The sequence below is a fragment of the Cynocephalus volans genome, chromosome 17 (genome assembly GCF_027409185.1).
Source record: "Cynocephalus volans isolate mCynVol1 chromosome 17, mCynVol1.pri, whole genome shotgun sequence".
Classification (NCBI taxonomy): domain Eukaryota; kingdom Metazoa; phylum Chordata; class Mammalia; order Dermoptera; family Cynocephalidae; genus Cynocephalus; species Cynocephalus volans.
This window is the reverse complement of record NC_084476.1, coordinates 11,924,610-11,942,429: the sequence shown is the minus strand read 5'-3', so window position 1 is coordinate 11,942,429 and position 17,820 is coordinate 11,924,610. Positions and strand designations below refer to the sequence as shown.

Below are 17,820 nucleotides of genomic sequence, written 5' to 3'. Positions count from 1 at the left end.
GCCAGGAGTTGGGGGATCCTCCTGCCCCCTCCTAAGTGACCCACCTCGTCACAGGTGTCCAGGAGCTCCAAGAGGGGAAGGGCTTGCTCAGGTCCCACGGCGTGCAGCGGTCCGTGGAGCTGCTGCCAGGGGCTGGTGCCAGCAGGCCCCCCCGCCCGCTGCCCCTCACCTCGGGCCTCCAGGCGCCAGCCTGGCTCTTCTCTCCTGCCTGGAACGTTCCAGGTGCACACTGCTCCCGCAGTGCTGGCATGGAGTCCACGACAGTGTCGCCCACATCTTGGCACCAGACTAAGGTCTTGACAGCTGAGTTGGGTCTTTGTTCCCTACCTCTGAGGTTCTGCAGTCCCTGATCTGGGGGAACAGGGAGCCCTAAGAAGTAGCTGGCAGGTTTGCGGGGACATGACAGTGGTGGGGATCATCTGAAGAGAAGACTCAGAGAGATGCCAATGTGGTCTCCAAACAGCCGAGGGGCCTTCCGGGACAGTGGGGAGCTAGTTCCTGGGGGACCCAGATGGGAGAGGTGTGACATGGGAGGCCTAGCCTCAGAGCTAGAGGCAACGAGCAGTCAGTGCAGGTCAGCTGACTTGATGGTGAGACTGGCCATGCAGGGGGAGACTGCCCAGAGCAGTGGTGAGCGCCCCATTGCTACAAGTACACGGGCAGAGGCTTGATGACTCTTGGGATGGACACATACTTGTTGCCCCAAGGTAGGAAGCGAGGCTAAGTGACCCACAGTATTCTCAACTGAGAATTCTCCTTCAGAAGCAGAGAAGCTCCTGTAAGGTTGGCAAACAGAAACCTCTGCAAGGAAGAGAGGGCTCATTAGGTCTCTGAGACACTTAAGACATCCCCAGAAGGGTCTATGGAGGTCATCTAATCCAGCACCTTCATTTTCAGATGAAAGAACTGAGGCCCTGAGAGGCAGTAACCAGCTCAGAGCCACAGGACTGCCAACTGTGGAGGGCAGGGCCCAGCAGTTAAGAGCAGGACTGCAGCGTCTGCCAGTCAGTCATGGTGTGTCTGGGGCTGCTGAAGCAACCCTTCCAAGCCTCAAGTCATCACTTCTGAAGTGGCGGTAATGACAGGACCCTCCAGAGGCTGTGTGGGGGAGTTCTGTGGGCTAATGCATATTTATAAAAGGCCAGCACATGGCCCACCTGGTGCACAGTAGGCCCTCAGAAGATGGGGGGCGGTGCTCAGTGGCCAGCTGAGGCTAGGGCTCCAGGGCCCCACTGTGTGGTCCGTCGGGCTACCCACATTTTGTAAAGTCCCCAACTGAGTTCAGAGGCCCAGTTGTGAATTGTCGTTAACGCTGTGGCATTTTGCATCATGTTGGGCAGGGGCCCACTGGTCCTCTCTGGACATGCTGAGCTCTCGTTTGCAAAGCCTGGGGCTGGGGAGAGGACAAGATGCTTGTGTCCTTGAGGAGCTCACAGACTTGTCTTCAAATCTAAGTATGGAGTGGAAGAGAGGAGCCAAGGAAAAGCTGGATTTCAAGTCTTGATATTTGGTAGACCTGGGCGGTTGTTAGACAGTGTTCCCCTTAAATCACTCCTTAAACTGGACATATGTGTTTTATGTAAACTGAATGTGTTATACTTCACAGTAAGAGAATGGTGTTGATCTTGTAATTGGAGGAGCTGACTTCAGTGTCACCCTTGAGTGAAAAGGGCCATCCTGTCATGCTCAGTACCAAACGAGGTCCTTGCTGCATTTCAGAGATTTTGGGTACCACATCAAAGGCAAGCAAATGTCACCACCCACTGAAGGTTCACTATAGAGTCACCATCTTCAGCACTATGTACTCAAGACTTCAGGAATTCAAAGCAATACGCAAAAGAAGGTATTTATATGATTTATTTTAATATCATTTTAATATTGAATATGTCACAAGATTTGATGACCAAATTAGTCATTTACATTTTTCAAAGATATCTAAATATAAAATTGCTAAAAATTCAAATACAGATAGCAAGCTACAAATAATATTTTTTTTGTTTCCAGGGTGGGTAGGAATGGAAGACGTTAGAAAAGGATTACTCCTGCTGGCTGAACACAGACTTGAATGAAAGAGGAAGTCATTAAAATGACTCCTGTGCAATGAAATACACTTGACTTTGAGATGCTGTTTTGGACACATCTCTTCCTGTACAACAATTTTAAAAAATGTTTTAAGTGCAGGTCCTCAGTGAAACATCTGGTCCTCAGCCCTGGCCGTGGACAGTATGAAAGGATGTCACTGTGGGAGGGGCACTGGAGAGGCTGACGAGGACCGCAGAGGCATCTGGTGTGGCCAGAGGTGTGGTGTCAGTGGGTGTCGACCCCTTCCCTCCCCACAGGGAGCCACCAGCTTGGATGCAGCTCCCCCGCCCCCCTTCTCCCTGCACAGTGAAAAGCTCCCAGCCGGCTCCTACAAGGGCAGCGCAGTCCGGAGAGGAAAGGGAAATGAGGCCCCATCAACATCAGCAAAGCAGAGACTAGTCCAGCTCCGGGAACATCCACATGCAGGTCTAGTTGTCAGGTGCAACTTACGCTTGCTACGTAAGGAATGGAGAGACCACTTCAGGCCGCGAGCTGAGCATGGCCCGAGGACTGGCCGGCACCCCCATTCTCCCAGCGTCCTGAGCTTTACATGAGGTTCTGCATCTCTGCAATCAGAGGTGCTGGGACACGCTGAGGAGAAAAGGCTTTTGCAGGGGAAAATGACACAGCCTTGGACAGACAACTAGGTCCCCATTCCTAACTTTTAGTAAGACACTATCCTCAAAGCAAATGCACTCATTTAAACAAATGGCATAGTTAAAACTATCAACTAAGCCCTAAACATTTCTTCTGAGAAATCGAACCATAGCTTTTCCAATCTGCCTGTTCAATATGGGAACAGATTTTGAAGAGAATAACATAATCAATTCTCTTGCCAAAGAATGGTCCATCATACCAACCACAATAAAGAGTACACCTGTTTATTAAAAGGAAAAAAAAGAAATGTACATTTTTGTTCTTCGTTTGCTTTAAGAAATTTGATCAAGTTGCAAGGAAATGTCTGGGCACGGCTATGTACATCCTCGGGGAGGCTGCCAGGCACTGAGGATGGCTGGGCAGCACGAGGCTCCTCTAGGGGTGGCCTGGCCCCGGGCATTGCTAGTCATAGCCGCTGCCAATCAGGCTTCGGTCCCATGGCAATGTCCCCAGCGTTCCCTCTTAGGGGTGCCCCCCCTTCCCCCAGGAGCCCACCAGCCCTAAGCCCACAGGACTGCAGGACACAGGGTGGGCTCTAGGGTTTTGGCCCTGGCAGGCAGGCTCTGGGGCCACAGCAACAGACTGAGGGTTGAGGCCAGTATCACTGCTGCCCGGATTTCTTCTCCTTCTGGAAGCTGAAGCTTGTACGTCTGTTCAGTTTTCTTTGTTTTTGAGCAAAATAGTCAGCCCGGGCAGTGCTCGCTCGTGATTCCAGGATGTAGTTAACCTAGAAAGCAAGAGGACACAGCCCAGTCACTTGCTAGCCGCTCCCTGCTCGCCCAGGGAAAGTAGGAGGTACAGGAAGACCCTGGCCTGGGCTTGTGGATGAATTTCAGGCATAGCAGTGACCTAGCAGGCTGGGCCCAGAGCTCCTGCTTTATGACGGGAAAACAGAGGTTTGGAGAAGACCAGTGGCCAGTACGGGCCTCTGTGAATGTTGGAGCTTTTCTGATTCCCGCACCTGCAGGCCCTCCTTGGCAATGAGCTGCCTCCCAGAGGGCTGGGTGCTGGGCTTACCAGTTCTGCTCCTCGCCTGCTTTGCAACCCTGGGCTTGCACACAACCTCCTGAGTCTTACTTTTTTTCCCCTCCCAGTATGGATACATTCAATTACAAATTACCAAAGATCACATTTAAAAAAATTACTTAAATTTTTTTTTATTGATTACATATATTCAAGGGCAAGAGCTGACCATCAGCATCTGTGCCCATAATGTGGTAAGCAAATCAATCCGAATCTTACTTTCTTCATCAGAAAGATGAGAACATCACAGTGATGAAAAATAAAACAAGCAGCCTGCTACCAGCTAGGCAAGGAGCTTCCAGCTATGGAACTTCTTTTAATACTCATCAGCACCCCACCAGCCAGGGCTCATTTGACAAAAAGCAAAGTGAGGCTAGAGAAGAGGACCAAAGTGGACAAAGTCACCCAGAAGTCAGGGTCAAAGCTGTGCCTCAGAGGGGCCATGAAAGCCCTCTGTGAATTGTGCATAGCCAGGGCTGCCTCCCAGGTTACTGCTCAGGCCTCCTGCTCGCTGCTCCTTGCACACAAACCTCTGGGGGATCTGTGCATAGATACACATATACATGTACACACCCACACATGCACCTACCACACTGTGTAGGAGCTGCACACACAGGCTTTGCACCAGCAACTTTAGCACTGAGAAACTGCCATGTCTGAGCCAGTTCCCTACTTGCTTCAAGGGACACAGGGATGAGTAAGACTCTGTTTCTCCCTGAGGAGCTCATTGCCCAGTGAGTGTCCAACAGCATGACAAGTCCCAAAACGGGTACAGAAGGAGTGCAAATGAATGGGGTAACTACTGGGGAGGTGTGGGGCAGGAAAGCTTGCAGAGGGAATAAATGAGTGGGTTTTCAGGGATACATAGGAGTTTTGGGGTATACACGGGGCAGAGGAGAACCACCACGCATCAAGGCACAGAGGTGGAATGTGGCAAGGGGGCGTCCATAGAACTGCAAAAGCTTAGTGTGCCAGAGTGAGGTCGGGGGGAGCCAGCAAAGGGTGCTATGATCGGACCCGAGCCCCAGTGCAGAGGATGCACCCACAGCTGGGTGGTGGGGCAGCTAACAGCCAGGCGCTGCTCGCAGTGCTCTTCAAGGATTAACTCGTTACTTTTCACAGGAGCCTTATGAGATGGAAGCCATTATCATCCGCATTGTACAGGTGAGAAAATCAAGGCACAGAATGTCCATGTCATCTGGTCAAGGTCATCAAGTTAATAAGTGTCAGGCCCTGGATGACCACACCTTCCAACTCCCCAGCCCCTCCTTCCTCAGACGCTGCTCCTCTTGCTGCCCCCAGCTGCCCACTGGCTGGGGCCTTTTGTGAACAGACACCATTTCTCCTCACCCTCAAATATCTAACAGTTATGGCTAGAAGCCTGAAGATTTTGGGCTAGAGAAAGCAGCCACCACCTCTGTGGATTGTATTCTTAGGGCCACGTGTCCTGTGCCCAGAGGGAGAGAGGCCCCTGCTGACTCTGAGAAGGAAGCAGAGGGCTCTCAGAAGAGCAGGAGGAGACGGCACGCCTCACGTGGGGCTCGGGCTCTGTCGCTGCCCTCCTAGCTTTCTGCTCTGGTAGCCGCCAGCAGCAGGCGTTAAAGGCTGGCGTGTGAGTACAGAAGGCCTGACACGCTCGCCCGCTGCCTTGCCAAGTTACCAGCTGAGAGCAATAAATCATGAGGACCGCGGGGCCGGGTGGACGATCTGGGACAATACAGACAATGTATGGAAATAAGAGGTTTTATCATTCTTAATAAAAGTAATCTTATGTTGTTTGCACACTTAGCCAACCTAGTGTTTTCAGTGTATTTGGGGCACATATAACTTGACAAAAGCCTTCTAAAATGATCCTCAACAAGCCAACTATTTCCTAAATTTATTATCTTTAGTGCTTTGTGATAATCACATAGATAATTTTAATGGAAGATTAATGTAATAATCAAAAGATAAAGACGCCCTTTGGTCTGCCATTAGCTGGTTAATATGCTGTGGCTTAAACTTGCACAATTTTATGCACTACAGAGTGTCTTACTTTCAATGCATTTTACAGCTTTAGGCATAAAAATATAGGGAGTTTTCATGGTCAATAAAGCCACAGCCTCTGTCACTCGATCATGAGCAGAACCTGATTTGAAGAACCCAATGATTCCTCTTAGATTCATCTCAAAGCCTGCAGAATTAGGGACCACACACGGCTTAGCTCAATTAGGAAGGAAGGGGGCAGATGGGGAACTCCTCAGGGCTGGGTTCAGGTTGAGGCTCCACCCTCACGTGTTCTATGGCCTTCGGCCTCCATCTCCTTGTCTATAAATGGGGACAATTATGTCTACATTGTGCAGGACAGCTGGGAAGATTAAATGAGATAATATACACAAAATGTCTTGCACATAGTGCTCAATAAATGAGAGACATTAATGTTTCTAACAAGTGGAAAGAGACAACAAAATAAAATTAACTTGATGGAGAGTTGCCTGTTCATAATAGTGGCTTTGACATCGGCTTCTGGCCCTTACTTCCTCCCTTCAGTTTCCATCTAAAGCTCTCATTTTTATGTAAAACCCCTGAATTCTGTAACAACCACATGCATTACTGGAGCCTAAGACCGACCCCTGAAGAGCTTCTGATGGCAACAACATTTCTGCCAAACTCCTGGACACAGGGCTGGGGCCTCAGTCACTCGGTGTTGGTGCAAAGCTCACAAAGACACTCATGATACACAGGAATGGCGGATAAAGCTAAGCATTTAAGTTGCTATGAAAATCAGAGATAGAAGTGAAATTTAATCTTCCATCAGGATCGTGATCATTAGCTCCCTAAGTAAATCAGGCCTGGGCATGCTGCAACTCTCCTGGAGTCTTCTGCATGATGCAATATTTCTACAAACATTTTGATATGAAAACAGACATTTAAGGGGAGACGGCATGCCTCAGGGATTTAGCAGAAAAGCATCTGCTTTGAGGGAGCATTTGGTCCTGTAAAATGACTTCCCTGCACTTGATCTTCCACAGTCTCATATTGAAGTCATAAACCTGTGTTTGTGTCATCAATCTGCTGTTGTGAAAATTATTTTGATGTCAAACACAGGATTATAATTTTACTAGAATCCTTCTCAAGTCTTGAATATTTTAATGCTGGCTATAAAAAAAATGTCCAGCCCCTGACGGAGTAATGGAATATTTCTTTACCTAGTCCCCAAACACTTTGCACACGTTCCTTGTGCTGTCTTGTGATGATCTGGCAAGTAACTCTCTGCTTGCTCGTTACAAGCCTCCTGGGCACTCCATCCCCTCTCCCTGGTCCCACAGGGGCTGTGATCAGGGTGGTCCATGAACTCTCTACCTTTCATCCAACTAACCATGCTGCTCTGCCTTGGCTCCAAACTGTCTTCTCAGAAGCTTTATCCTTTTGTTATCGGCCGCTACTTTTGAAAATCTTTTGTAGCCAAGGGGACTTTGTCTCAAAATGTCCTTTTAAAGCAATTCTATTTTGCTGAAATCTTCCATTCAATTCCTTAAGGCTATGCACATCTCAGGGAGTAGAAAAATGAATTCTGGAATCTGTCAAACCTGGGTCAATTTCTGTTTCTGCCAACTTATCTGATCCTGGCTAAGTTACTTTTTTCCTAAGCCTCACTTTTCATCTAGGAAATGGGAAAAATTTGTATCACTACCTCCCAGAGTTGTGAAGTCAATGCGACAGGCCCTGTGGAGCACTTAGCCGAGGTCCTGCACATTGCAATCCCTCAGTATATCTTAGCCACCTTTCTTATCATTACTTGATGATGTCCACTCTTAAGAAGTAGCTTAGGTATGGTTACCACATCTCAATTGACCTGTACTCTAGCAGCCCTTTGGTGGACGGGGCAGTATAGGTCCCATGATCCCCACTTTACAGTGGGGAAACTGAGGCCCAGAAAGGGGATGTGACTAGCCGTGGTCACAGAACTAGGAGTGCAGGAGCCTTCTCTGGTTCTACCTCTGCTCTGCCAGAGCAGCTCTGTTTTTAATCTGATTAATTGACATAAGATTTGGCTTGAAGAAAAATTCTCAGTTTGGAAGACTCTATAAACCACTAACTAGTCCAGGGCTACTCGGAGTGTGGTGCACAGACCAGCAGCCTGGGCAGCACCTGGTGCATCTTAGAAACGTAGTGCCTCCTGAAACAACAAGACCCCAGGCTACTCCTACAGCAAGTAGAACCTGCTCTGCACGCTTCTATATGGACAGCCCCCCAGCCATCAAGTGCTCACCCTGCCTCAGCCCCTCTCAGGCTGCTTGTCTGAAATGCTTTCTCTCTCTTTACCTGGTAAAAATTTGTGCTTCGTCATCCATCCTTCAGGTTCCAGCTCTCCCTGCCTCCCTGCCCCAGCAACAGGTCAGTTTACCTTTTCCACACCCACATGGCACCTCTGTATAACTATTTAGCAATCTCTCTGTAATTTCCCATTTTGTGTCTATCTCCTGTGACAGAGGAAAAACTCCCAGAGGGCAGGGACTGGGTCTGTCACTGTGGTATCCCAAGTACTATCTGTCCCGGCACACAGGAGGCGCTCAGTGAGTGTGGTTGAAGTATGGTAACACAATCCCAGCATAAAGTTGGGGATGGTTAAAACAATTGGCTAAAATCACCTTGAATGTAATTAAGGTGTCTTCAAAATAACAATAATTTCCTCAGAGTCTGCTTCAGGAGCCTCAAGGAGCTCCTGACAATGGTTGGAGGGAAATAAATTGTACAGAATAAATAAACACAGGAAGAACCAGGATTACTAGGGCTGAGAGGAAGGAGATCCTGCTCTGGCTGAGGCAGATCAGAGCAGCTGACCTGAGGCTGGTGTGGCTCTGGGCGTGGCCACTCACCAGCAGGCGACAGCAAGCAGTGCACTTCCTCCTCTGCAAAACTGGGCCCAGCAGCCTTGTGCAGGCCTAAAACAGGGCATGAGCAGAAGCCAGACCCACCTACCTAGTGTCCCTGGGTAGAGAAGGAACACTCACCTTGAGCACGATTTCATTGACAGTAGCAGCATCTGATTCAAAGTAGAGGTGTTTATAGTCGTGATTGCTTAGATACGTGAGTTTAAATATTGCATGACCTGGACAGAGAGAGAGAGAGAGAAGCCAGTGTTGAGGAGGTCCTGGTGAGTCACCTGTGGGGAGGGTCCCCACATATTCTTCCTTTATCATTTCAGTTCAAGCAAGAGCAAGTGGAGGCTGAGGAATAGCTTGTTTTCTCATCAAGGGTTGGGTATTAAATGGACAGTTAAAAAAAAAAAGATCAAATGGCTAGGTCCCAATGCACTCTGCAGTGCATTCAGGGAATGCCACGTTAGGAAGGTTTTATGGAACTACTTCTATACACTAATTACATGGAAAAGATGGTATTTTCAAGGCAGAAGGCCAATGAACCCCAAATTATTACTCTAAATATAAAATAACTGCGCTTAAAGTCAAATAAATGAGCAACAGGAAGGAGAAGGGTCAATAGCAATGCTCTTATGGAGGCTTCTCCCACAGCCCTGGCTCCTGCCGGGAGAGGGGGAATCCTGGTCTCAAGACCCTGCATGGAAGGCCCTGGTCATTTCTACCTGGGAAGGACTGGGGGCAGAAGGGGTATTATTGCTCTAAAGATCACGGACAGCTGGCACTTCACGAAGCAGACTGACCTCAGGGGACTGGATCTTCTGAATACAAATCTGACCTAGATCCCAATTCTTTCATGCCTCTTTACTAAAGCCTTCAGAGTAACACTGTCACTTCTGGGACTGCTTCCTGGTCTAGCCTCATCTCACTCCACTGCCCTTACACGCCACAGGCCGGCCGTGGTGCTGCACATGCTCACCTGCCCACGCCGGCCGCCACACAGGCTCTGCCCTACACCTAGGATGTGCTCTCTCACTGGCCTCTCTGGAAAAGACGTGCCAATCATTGGTGACTGAGCTCAACAGGTACCTCCTGGGGTGAGTCTTCATAGCTACACTTCCAGGTACCCTTCTTGTGTGGGCCTACCACATTGCACATGGCCTGTCAAAGAAATCTGCTTCTTGTCTGATCATATCTGCAGCATATCTACACTTCCTGCACCTGTCCTTTTGGCCAGACATGTCAATCAGATTCCCTCCTCTAAACTCAGACATAGATGTCAGGCCTTTGAGACTCCCAGTCTCAGACACATGTGACGCTCCCCCAGCCCATCGGCACATGCTGTCCTTGGGTTCTAGGAGACCCCTGTGGCCTTCCAAAAAATTCTTCTTTCTCCTTAAGCTTTTTTGAAGTTGGTTTAGATGACTGGCAACCAAAGAAGCATTGCCCAAGAGAGACACGTAGTCAGCGCTCAGTAAACCTTCCTAGACTAAGGAGGAGCTGGTGACATCTCTAATATGAAGTCCTGCAAACAGCCCAGAACCAACCTTTCCTAGGCAGTTTCACAGACATCAGTGCCTGAAGATTAAAATTCAGCATATCCTTTCTATTAGGCCTTCCCATCCGTTGTCCTTTTAAGTGAAGTGGTGGCTGGTCATGGTTATTAATTAATAATATATCACCCATATTACTGTAAGTTCACCTCTTTCCCGGAGAAATCTTCTTGGGGACTTTATTTACAGTAGCTAATTTTTCAGATCTTCCAAAATATACTGATATATGTTGTACATTTGTGGCCAGAAAAGTTGAGCCACTGGTATTTTATCCTGGAAACATCATTATGATATACTAATTGTGACTATAAATCCCACATTGAAAAAATTAGCTGATAATTTCTTTAAAAACTCAGTTTTAATAACTTGACAGATTTAGTTTGGTTCTAAATTGTGGTACTAAAATGTTAGAATTTTTGTCTGGAAGCTAATCACTCTGTTAATATATAAATTACTTGTTTCTGATAGGAAGTGGATCTTACATAGGTGCATTTATGTGTGTGTATGTACGTGTGTTTATGTACACAGCGTGTGTATATTCATCCTCACAGCACCCATCCCGAAACATTATAGCCTTGTTGTTGATGTCACCGTGTGAAGGAACAATGAAGATAGATACCTTTGTTGGCCATGCTATAACCAGGCAGAGCCATCTATGAAGGACGCAGGGCTGTGAAGGACAGAGACATTCTCCCCAGGAGGCCTTACTGCTGACACCTGGCCTTGACAGATACAGACACCAGAGCCTGGGGCTAGAAAGGACCAGAAGGTCTTAGGGAGGCTCGCAGACCTGAAGCTTCGGGGTTCACTGACCACTTTGATAAGTGATCTCATGGACTGTCTACACCACCTGCTCCCACTTGTCACTGACAAAACAAAACAAAACCTCAAGATGCTAGAGCATGGTTTGCCTAAATAACTGAGACCATTAAAAAAATTTCCTGCACTTCAGGTAGAGCCAAGTCTATACATGGCATATATGATATGCAGTTGGTATGGCCTTGGAGCTACGGGAAGGAAGCCTTGACACTGTCCCGTTGGGAATGTGATGCCTGTAGAGTGTGTTAACTGTGGGCTCACAAATGGGAGACCTATGGTTCATCTGCACCATAGTCATACAAAAAAACAAAAAAGAAATCATCCTAAGCCAAATGTCCTAAAAGGCTGCATATTTGGGCTAGGTGACCCCAAACACTCACCCCCTCTGTATTATGATTGTATTTGGCTGTGCTTGGGGGCTATGCATGTCCCTTGCCTGTCCCCAGCACTCATTCCAGCACTCATCTTAGGAAGTGAAGCAGATGGGGAGGATGAAGGGCCCCACCAGTCTCAAGCCTCTGATTTGTCTGTCCTTCCCAGTGGAAGCTTTCACACTACTGAGTGAACAGAGAGAGCACTAGTTGAAGTTCTTGTGCTCAAATTTTAATAATTACAGAGCCACGGATGTTAATAACTGGGCTAAAGTGTGGTGGACAGCCACAGCAGAGGCTCTGCTTGCTCCCTGGGAGGGATTATGAGCTCAGGTTTGGATCAGAGCCATGTTTTCACCTGTGCTGGGTCACAGGACATGGGGCTGACTTGTTCCTAGAAAGAGATTTTCCCCACTCCAGGATCCCTTTTTGATGGGTGGTCAAAAAGGTGGTTTTACTCAGTTCAGGCTCTGCTAGGAGCATAGGCTAGTGCAAGGGACAAAGAAATGAACACCAAGAGTCAACCATGATGAGCGTTAAGAGGAAGGTAAGCACAGGGAGCTGCCGTAGAGATGCTGAGGGGAAGGTGGCTGGCCTGGGGCAGGGAAGGGCCACCTGGGACAGTATCTTGGATGAGCTGACACCTGAGCAGCCCTTACAGGAGGTCAGGGAGTTAGCTGGGTAAAGGAGGAGGTGGAGAAGGGTAGAGAAGAGGAAGGTGCAACAGGGTAATGATACAGCACAGACAAATATACGGAGTCTCTGTGGAGGCTGCGAGCGGGCCAGGGTCACACACATGGGGTGACATGGGGCAGGCGCAAAGGGTTGGGAATGCCCGGATTCACCAACTGACAGGGCCACTAATGGTTTTTTTTTTTTTTTTTTTTTTTTGTCTTTTTCGTGACCGGTACTCAGCCAGTGAGTGCACCGGCCATTCCTATATAGGATCCGAACCCGCGGTGGGAGCGTCACTGCGCTCCCAGCGCTGCACTCTCCCGAGTGCGCCATGGGCTCGGCCCCCACTAACGGGTTTTAAGCAGAGCAGTGAACTAAATGGGCAAATTGTGATTCAGGGCATTCCCCCTAGTTCTCTGGAGCCAGCAGGCAGGAAGATCAGTTGCCATAGTAAGCCAGGTAAGAGTGTATGCAGTGCAGAAAGGATGCTGAAAAGGGGACTGATTAGAGAACTATAGAGAAGATAACACTGGCAGGACTTGGGGGCTCTTTCACAATGGAATAACAGCTAATAATCAGAATTCACACTTGTGTGACTTCACCCAGTCCCAAACCTATATATTCAAGTATAGCAAGTTAATTGACCTCATGCTGGAAACGAATCTGTCAATAAACATGAGTAATTTATGCTACACGGTAAATTTTCACCAGAGGTGTCTGGGAAGAAGGAATCACTAGCATTTCAATATTGATTGAACAGAATAAGAAAAGTCTATTACCAAATACTTCATCAGCCTCTGCCACCTCAAGGCTCACCTCAGGGAAGGAAGAGAGATCAAATGACCTCCTCAGCTGCAGCCTACCAGGGCATCTGTCCTGGAGCCTTACAGGGAATCAGAGGTGGGCAGGCTACCCCTGAAAATTCAAACAACAACAGCATTTTTCATGGGTAAGGGGTAAGCCATATGTACAAAAAGTCTTCGTAAAAATGTCAGCTGAGAAAACATTACACACGTATATCAGTATGATTTGAAAGAAAATTCAAGGTCAAATATTCCAATTAGTTCAAATTATTTTGCTTGGATTGTTAAATTCTGTTTGTAAATTAAGGCATGACAAAAGCCTGAGATGCAGAGGGGAAAGGCATGAGCCTGGAGTTAGATTTAGGATAAAGTCCCAGCACTGCTGTGGTCCAGCTGAGGGACCTTGGTAAAGCACTGTCCCTCCAGAGCCTGGGTTGCCCAGCTGTAAAGTAGGAGACAGCCTCTGCTAGTCATCTCTCATATATATACACAAGGGTACTTCAAAAGTTCATAGGAAGATTCATATTATCTTTTAATTTAACTTTTCCACAAACTTTTTAAAGTACTCTCATACATACATACATACGTATATATATATATATCATGTCATAGATATCCCTGCATATAGCAAGAGCTCAATGGGTTCTGGTAATAATTCTTACAACTGTGATAGAACTTATATTTGAAAATAAAATGCACACTATTTTAAAGACTTTGTTTTTAATTAGGCCTTCTTTGGGCAGACTTGCTATTACAGTGCTGTTAGAATAAAATGCAATATAATAGGGTATAAATGTGCCGTCTAGCACTGGTCACATGCTCAGGGCAGACAATGAAACTATACACCTGCTTCTGAATACTGAAATGGAAATCTGGATATGTAAAAATGTATTTACATTTATGTATTTTTTTTTCAAAGTAAAACAGAGAAGATGGACTAACACTGAGCAGAAACTAATTAGCAGCACAAATGTCAGAAGTGAAGACATTTGGGCTTTTGTACCATAATTTATCTTCTGCATTATGAATTTTAACTAAAACAGGCTGTGCTGAAAAATCAGGTTTCCCTGACCAATTCAGGGGAATGGCCATTCTGGTAAGGCTGCTGTTACCCTGAGATGGAATAGCTTAAGCGAAGAGGGATAGCGGCTCATACACCCCTGCTAAAAGAAGCGCTCCTAGATTTCCACTGCAAATTGTTTGAAAGGAGGGTCTCTTCTAACACAACCTGCTGGCACTAGCTGTGGTTGGCAATGACTGGTCAGAGCTGGGGCTTCCAAATTGAGCCTGCAGCCCACTGTTGTCTATAACCCCGAGGTGTCGCCACTTGCCAAGAAAACCAAAAATAAACTTTTCTTTCCTTTTCCTTTTATTTATAAAAAAATTATAAAATATATTAAAATTTACTAGAAATTTAGAAGACAGAGGAAAACCCTCCACACTCCACCCCATATTCCTAACACCCCAGTATGATGACATCTACGGTCTCTCTTCTATTCTCACATAGTTGTAATCAGATTGTATACTCAAATTTGAACTTAATTTTTTTTAAGTTAACATTTACCACAGCCTTTCCCTGTTCCAACATAGTCTCCATAACCACTTTTTCAATGACTGCATTTTATTTCAACACGTAGATGTGTGACAGTCATGCTACTATCTGTCTGTGGGGCATTTAAGTTACATTGCCAGTATTATAAATAAGGCTATGAAGGGCATCTTTGAGGATTAGGGTTCTTTCTCAATTATTTTACGTCAGGCATGGATATTTTTTAAAACCTCGGTTTCTAGGGTCTGATCTTTTCTGGTCCCTTTGTCCTGTAAGGGGGTGGAAAACTCTCACTGGGTTTCTTGGGGGGAACAGATGGGAACACACATTCTTTTAGGCAGCCATAGCATTCTATATGTCCTGATAGAGAAGGCTGGGCTGAAACCCCCTCTGGGTTGGGTCTCCACTGTATGCAGCAGTTCTGAACTGCCTGCAGGGAGCTTCAGTTCAATGTAACTCAACTGGCAAAGGTGATGCTCCTTCCTGAGTGTTTCCCCAGTGGCAGAGGTCTGGGACACTGTAATGACCTCTCTGACGTCTGCAGCAGGGACTGTGTTTGACCTACTTACACTTCTGTCTGCACCTTTCAAACCCTCTCTCACTCTTTGGCTCCTTCCTATACACATAATTAAGTCTCTCTAATTATAAAAACTCCTATGGCAATGTGATTTCCCTTCTTCTTGTAATTTATTGAAAACCTTCTTGCTACGGTCACTATGCCCTCCAGGTTGAGTGATCCAGTAGCAACTTTTCCGCTGTATTTGTCCCTTCTCCATATAGTCCTCTCTTCCCTGGGTTTCCATGCAGCCACAGTCAACTGATTCTTCAGTCCACTTCTCTAGTCAATCTACTTATCATATTTCCTTTGTGAACTTCTCAACCTCCATCTGTCCCTTAAACAATGCTCTTCCCCAGCGTTCTATCCTTGATCCTCATCTCTTCTAACCCTACATTTCTCCTGACAGGTTTGCCCCTTGAGTTTTTTTATTTTTGTAAAAGATGACCAGTAAGGAAATTTTAACCCTTGATTTGGTGTTGTTAGCACCACGCTCTCCCAAGTGAGGTAACTGGCCATCCCTATATAGGGATCCAAACCCGTGGCCTTGGTGTTATCAGCACCACACTCTCCCAAGTGAGCCATGGGCCGGCCCTGCCCCTTGAGTTTTAATTACTCATATGTTGATGATCCTGAAGTACTTATCTGTTCTAGACCTTTCTCCAGAGTTTCAGAGCCAACCAGTGGGTAGAGCTGCCATCTTCATGTGGCCTGCAGTGCAGCATGCCTAGAACTGACATCAACATCTCGCCTCAAATCAAAAGCTCTGGGAAAGAAATTAGATGCCTCACCATGCACCAAGTCAAGTTCCAGGCATTTGGTCCCCTAACTAGTTTTCACATCTTCATTTTCCAGCCCTCACCCAGATCCTGACCATCTAGTGCCTCCTCTTGGGATTTCCAACTTTTGATCATGTCTTCTTCTGATCCGAACATCTCCCCACAAGAGTCATCCTCTTGAAACACACATCTGGACATGTCCCTCCTCTGCTTAAAATTCTGCAGTGCTTCTTTTCCTATCATCCTCAGAATAAAGTCCAAGCTTCTCAAGATAACTTTCAAAATCCTAGATCAGCAGTTCTCAAACTTTTTGGTCTCAGAAGCTCTTTACACTCTTAAACATTATACAGCCCAAAAGCTTTTGCTTATTTGGATTATACCTTTTGAGTTAGACATTAAACTGAGAAATTTAAAAATATTTATTAACTCACTAAAAATAATAAACCCATTACAAGTTAACATAAACAACATTTGGTAAGCCCTTATATTTCTCCAAACCAAAAAAAAAGTTTAATAAGAGTGGCATTTTATATTTTTGAAACCTCTTTAATATCTGGTTTAACAGAAAACAGCTAGATTTTCCTATCAGCTTCTGTATTTGATCTGTTGTGATATAGTTTTGGCTGAAGTATATGAAGAAAAGCTAGCCTCACACAGAAAAGTTTTTGGAAAAAGGAAGCATATTTTAATATTCTTCTTTGTAAATATTCCTCTTTGATATTACACCAAACTTAATAAATGGAAATTTCTTAAAGATTAGCTGCAATGTGGAATCTAAACCACATTAATAAACTTTTTGTACTGTTACATTAAAATTCATTGGTCTGTCTTGCACTTTGAATCTTTCCCCTTGCCTGATTTTGTAACATCATGCGGTAGTCTGGAAAATATTGGTTCGCTGAGGTATTGAGAGCTTCCAAATGTTGACATATTTCATTACATGATATCAAAAAGATCACATTCGTTAATATTACCACTGATTTCATCAGAAAAGTCTTTAAGCAATGAGAAGCCAAGCTCACAGTGACAAATACAAACTTTCCAAAATTGTAATTTTCACCTAAATTGCATCACTGACATCAAATATTGTTACTTGTTTTCCTTGAAGTGACTGGCTCACTTCCTTCATTTTCAAGAAAATGTCTGACATACACTCACATTTGAATAACCATAGTTCGTCAGTAGTTCTTTCAAGTAAAAATGGTGTCCTATGATATAAATGGCTAGTTCAGCTTGCAACTCAATTATACAAGTGCTTTTCCTTGAGATAAGTATTCTACTTTGGTATGTGGCAGAAATGCTGATGTGTACTTCAGGAAATGAGTTATGAACAATGGTTTACGGGGGCCTTTTGATGCTTCAATTCATGTATAAGTTGTTCTGAGAAAATATCGCATGGCATTTCAATAACCAAGTATTGGTTGTGTTTTATTCTTCAGCTTTTAGAGAGGTAGACAAACAAGAAACACATTTTGTACCTGGAAATTTCCTCCTTCAAAGGGCTTAGTTTGTGACAAGCTTGAGTTTGTAAGTACTCTATGGGAGACCAAATGACAACAAATGAAACCTCATCTACCCAGAACTATTGGAGTGGAAAGCTAGGGTAACCTTTGTGCAAAACACCTTTTCCAATATTAAGCATTAAAATTCCATATTGTGTACTTTCCTCCTATGTTAATATAAGGAGAATACTTAGTATAAGTACTGAATATCAGGATTTCCTCAGGGTTGCAATGGGCTCTATGTCTTGCCGCAGAAGTGTTCCATACTGCTGTGCTTACTGAGTTCCTGGACTGCTTTTTAATAGTTTTAATCTTGTTTCATTTTTGGTCAAGTCTTGTTGGCTTTCACTTCTCACTGTCTTATTTAACTTCTGTCATTCTTTCTCTTATTTCCTAATTTTCTGCATTTAATATTCTTTAGGAAGAAAAACCAGATAACCAAGCATTGCTGAAATTTGTTAAAAAAATACAACCTTATAGACTCTGAGTTCGGGCTAGGGATATTCTTCCATCAAGAAAGCATAGGTGTTTAAGTGCCTTGGCTTTGTGTCAGTTGCAGAGGGAAGAATATGAACCTCTGTTACCATTTATA

General features: G+C 45.5%; 1 protein-coding gene across 1 annotated transcript in view; it reads right to left on the bottom strand.

The window, feature by feature from the left end:
* Positions 1 to 1,893: 1,893 nt before the first annotated feature.
* The window catches only part of MAPKAP1 (MAPK associated protein 1), a 245,487-nt gene continuing 229,560 nt past the window's right edge, over positions 1,894 to 17,820 (bottom strand). Inside the window, exons 11-12 of the mRNA XM_063081856.1 lie at positions 8,757 to 8,854; positions 1,894 to 3,466 (exon numbers count right to left, since the gene is read on the bottom strand). Of these exons, the coding sequence (XP_062937926.1) occupies positions 3,341 to 3,466; positions 8,757 to 8,854 (224 nt within the window). The 3' untranslated portion in view covers positions 1,894 to 3,340. The remainder of the gene's footprint in view (positions 3,467 to 8,756; positions 8,855 to 17,820) is intronic.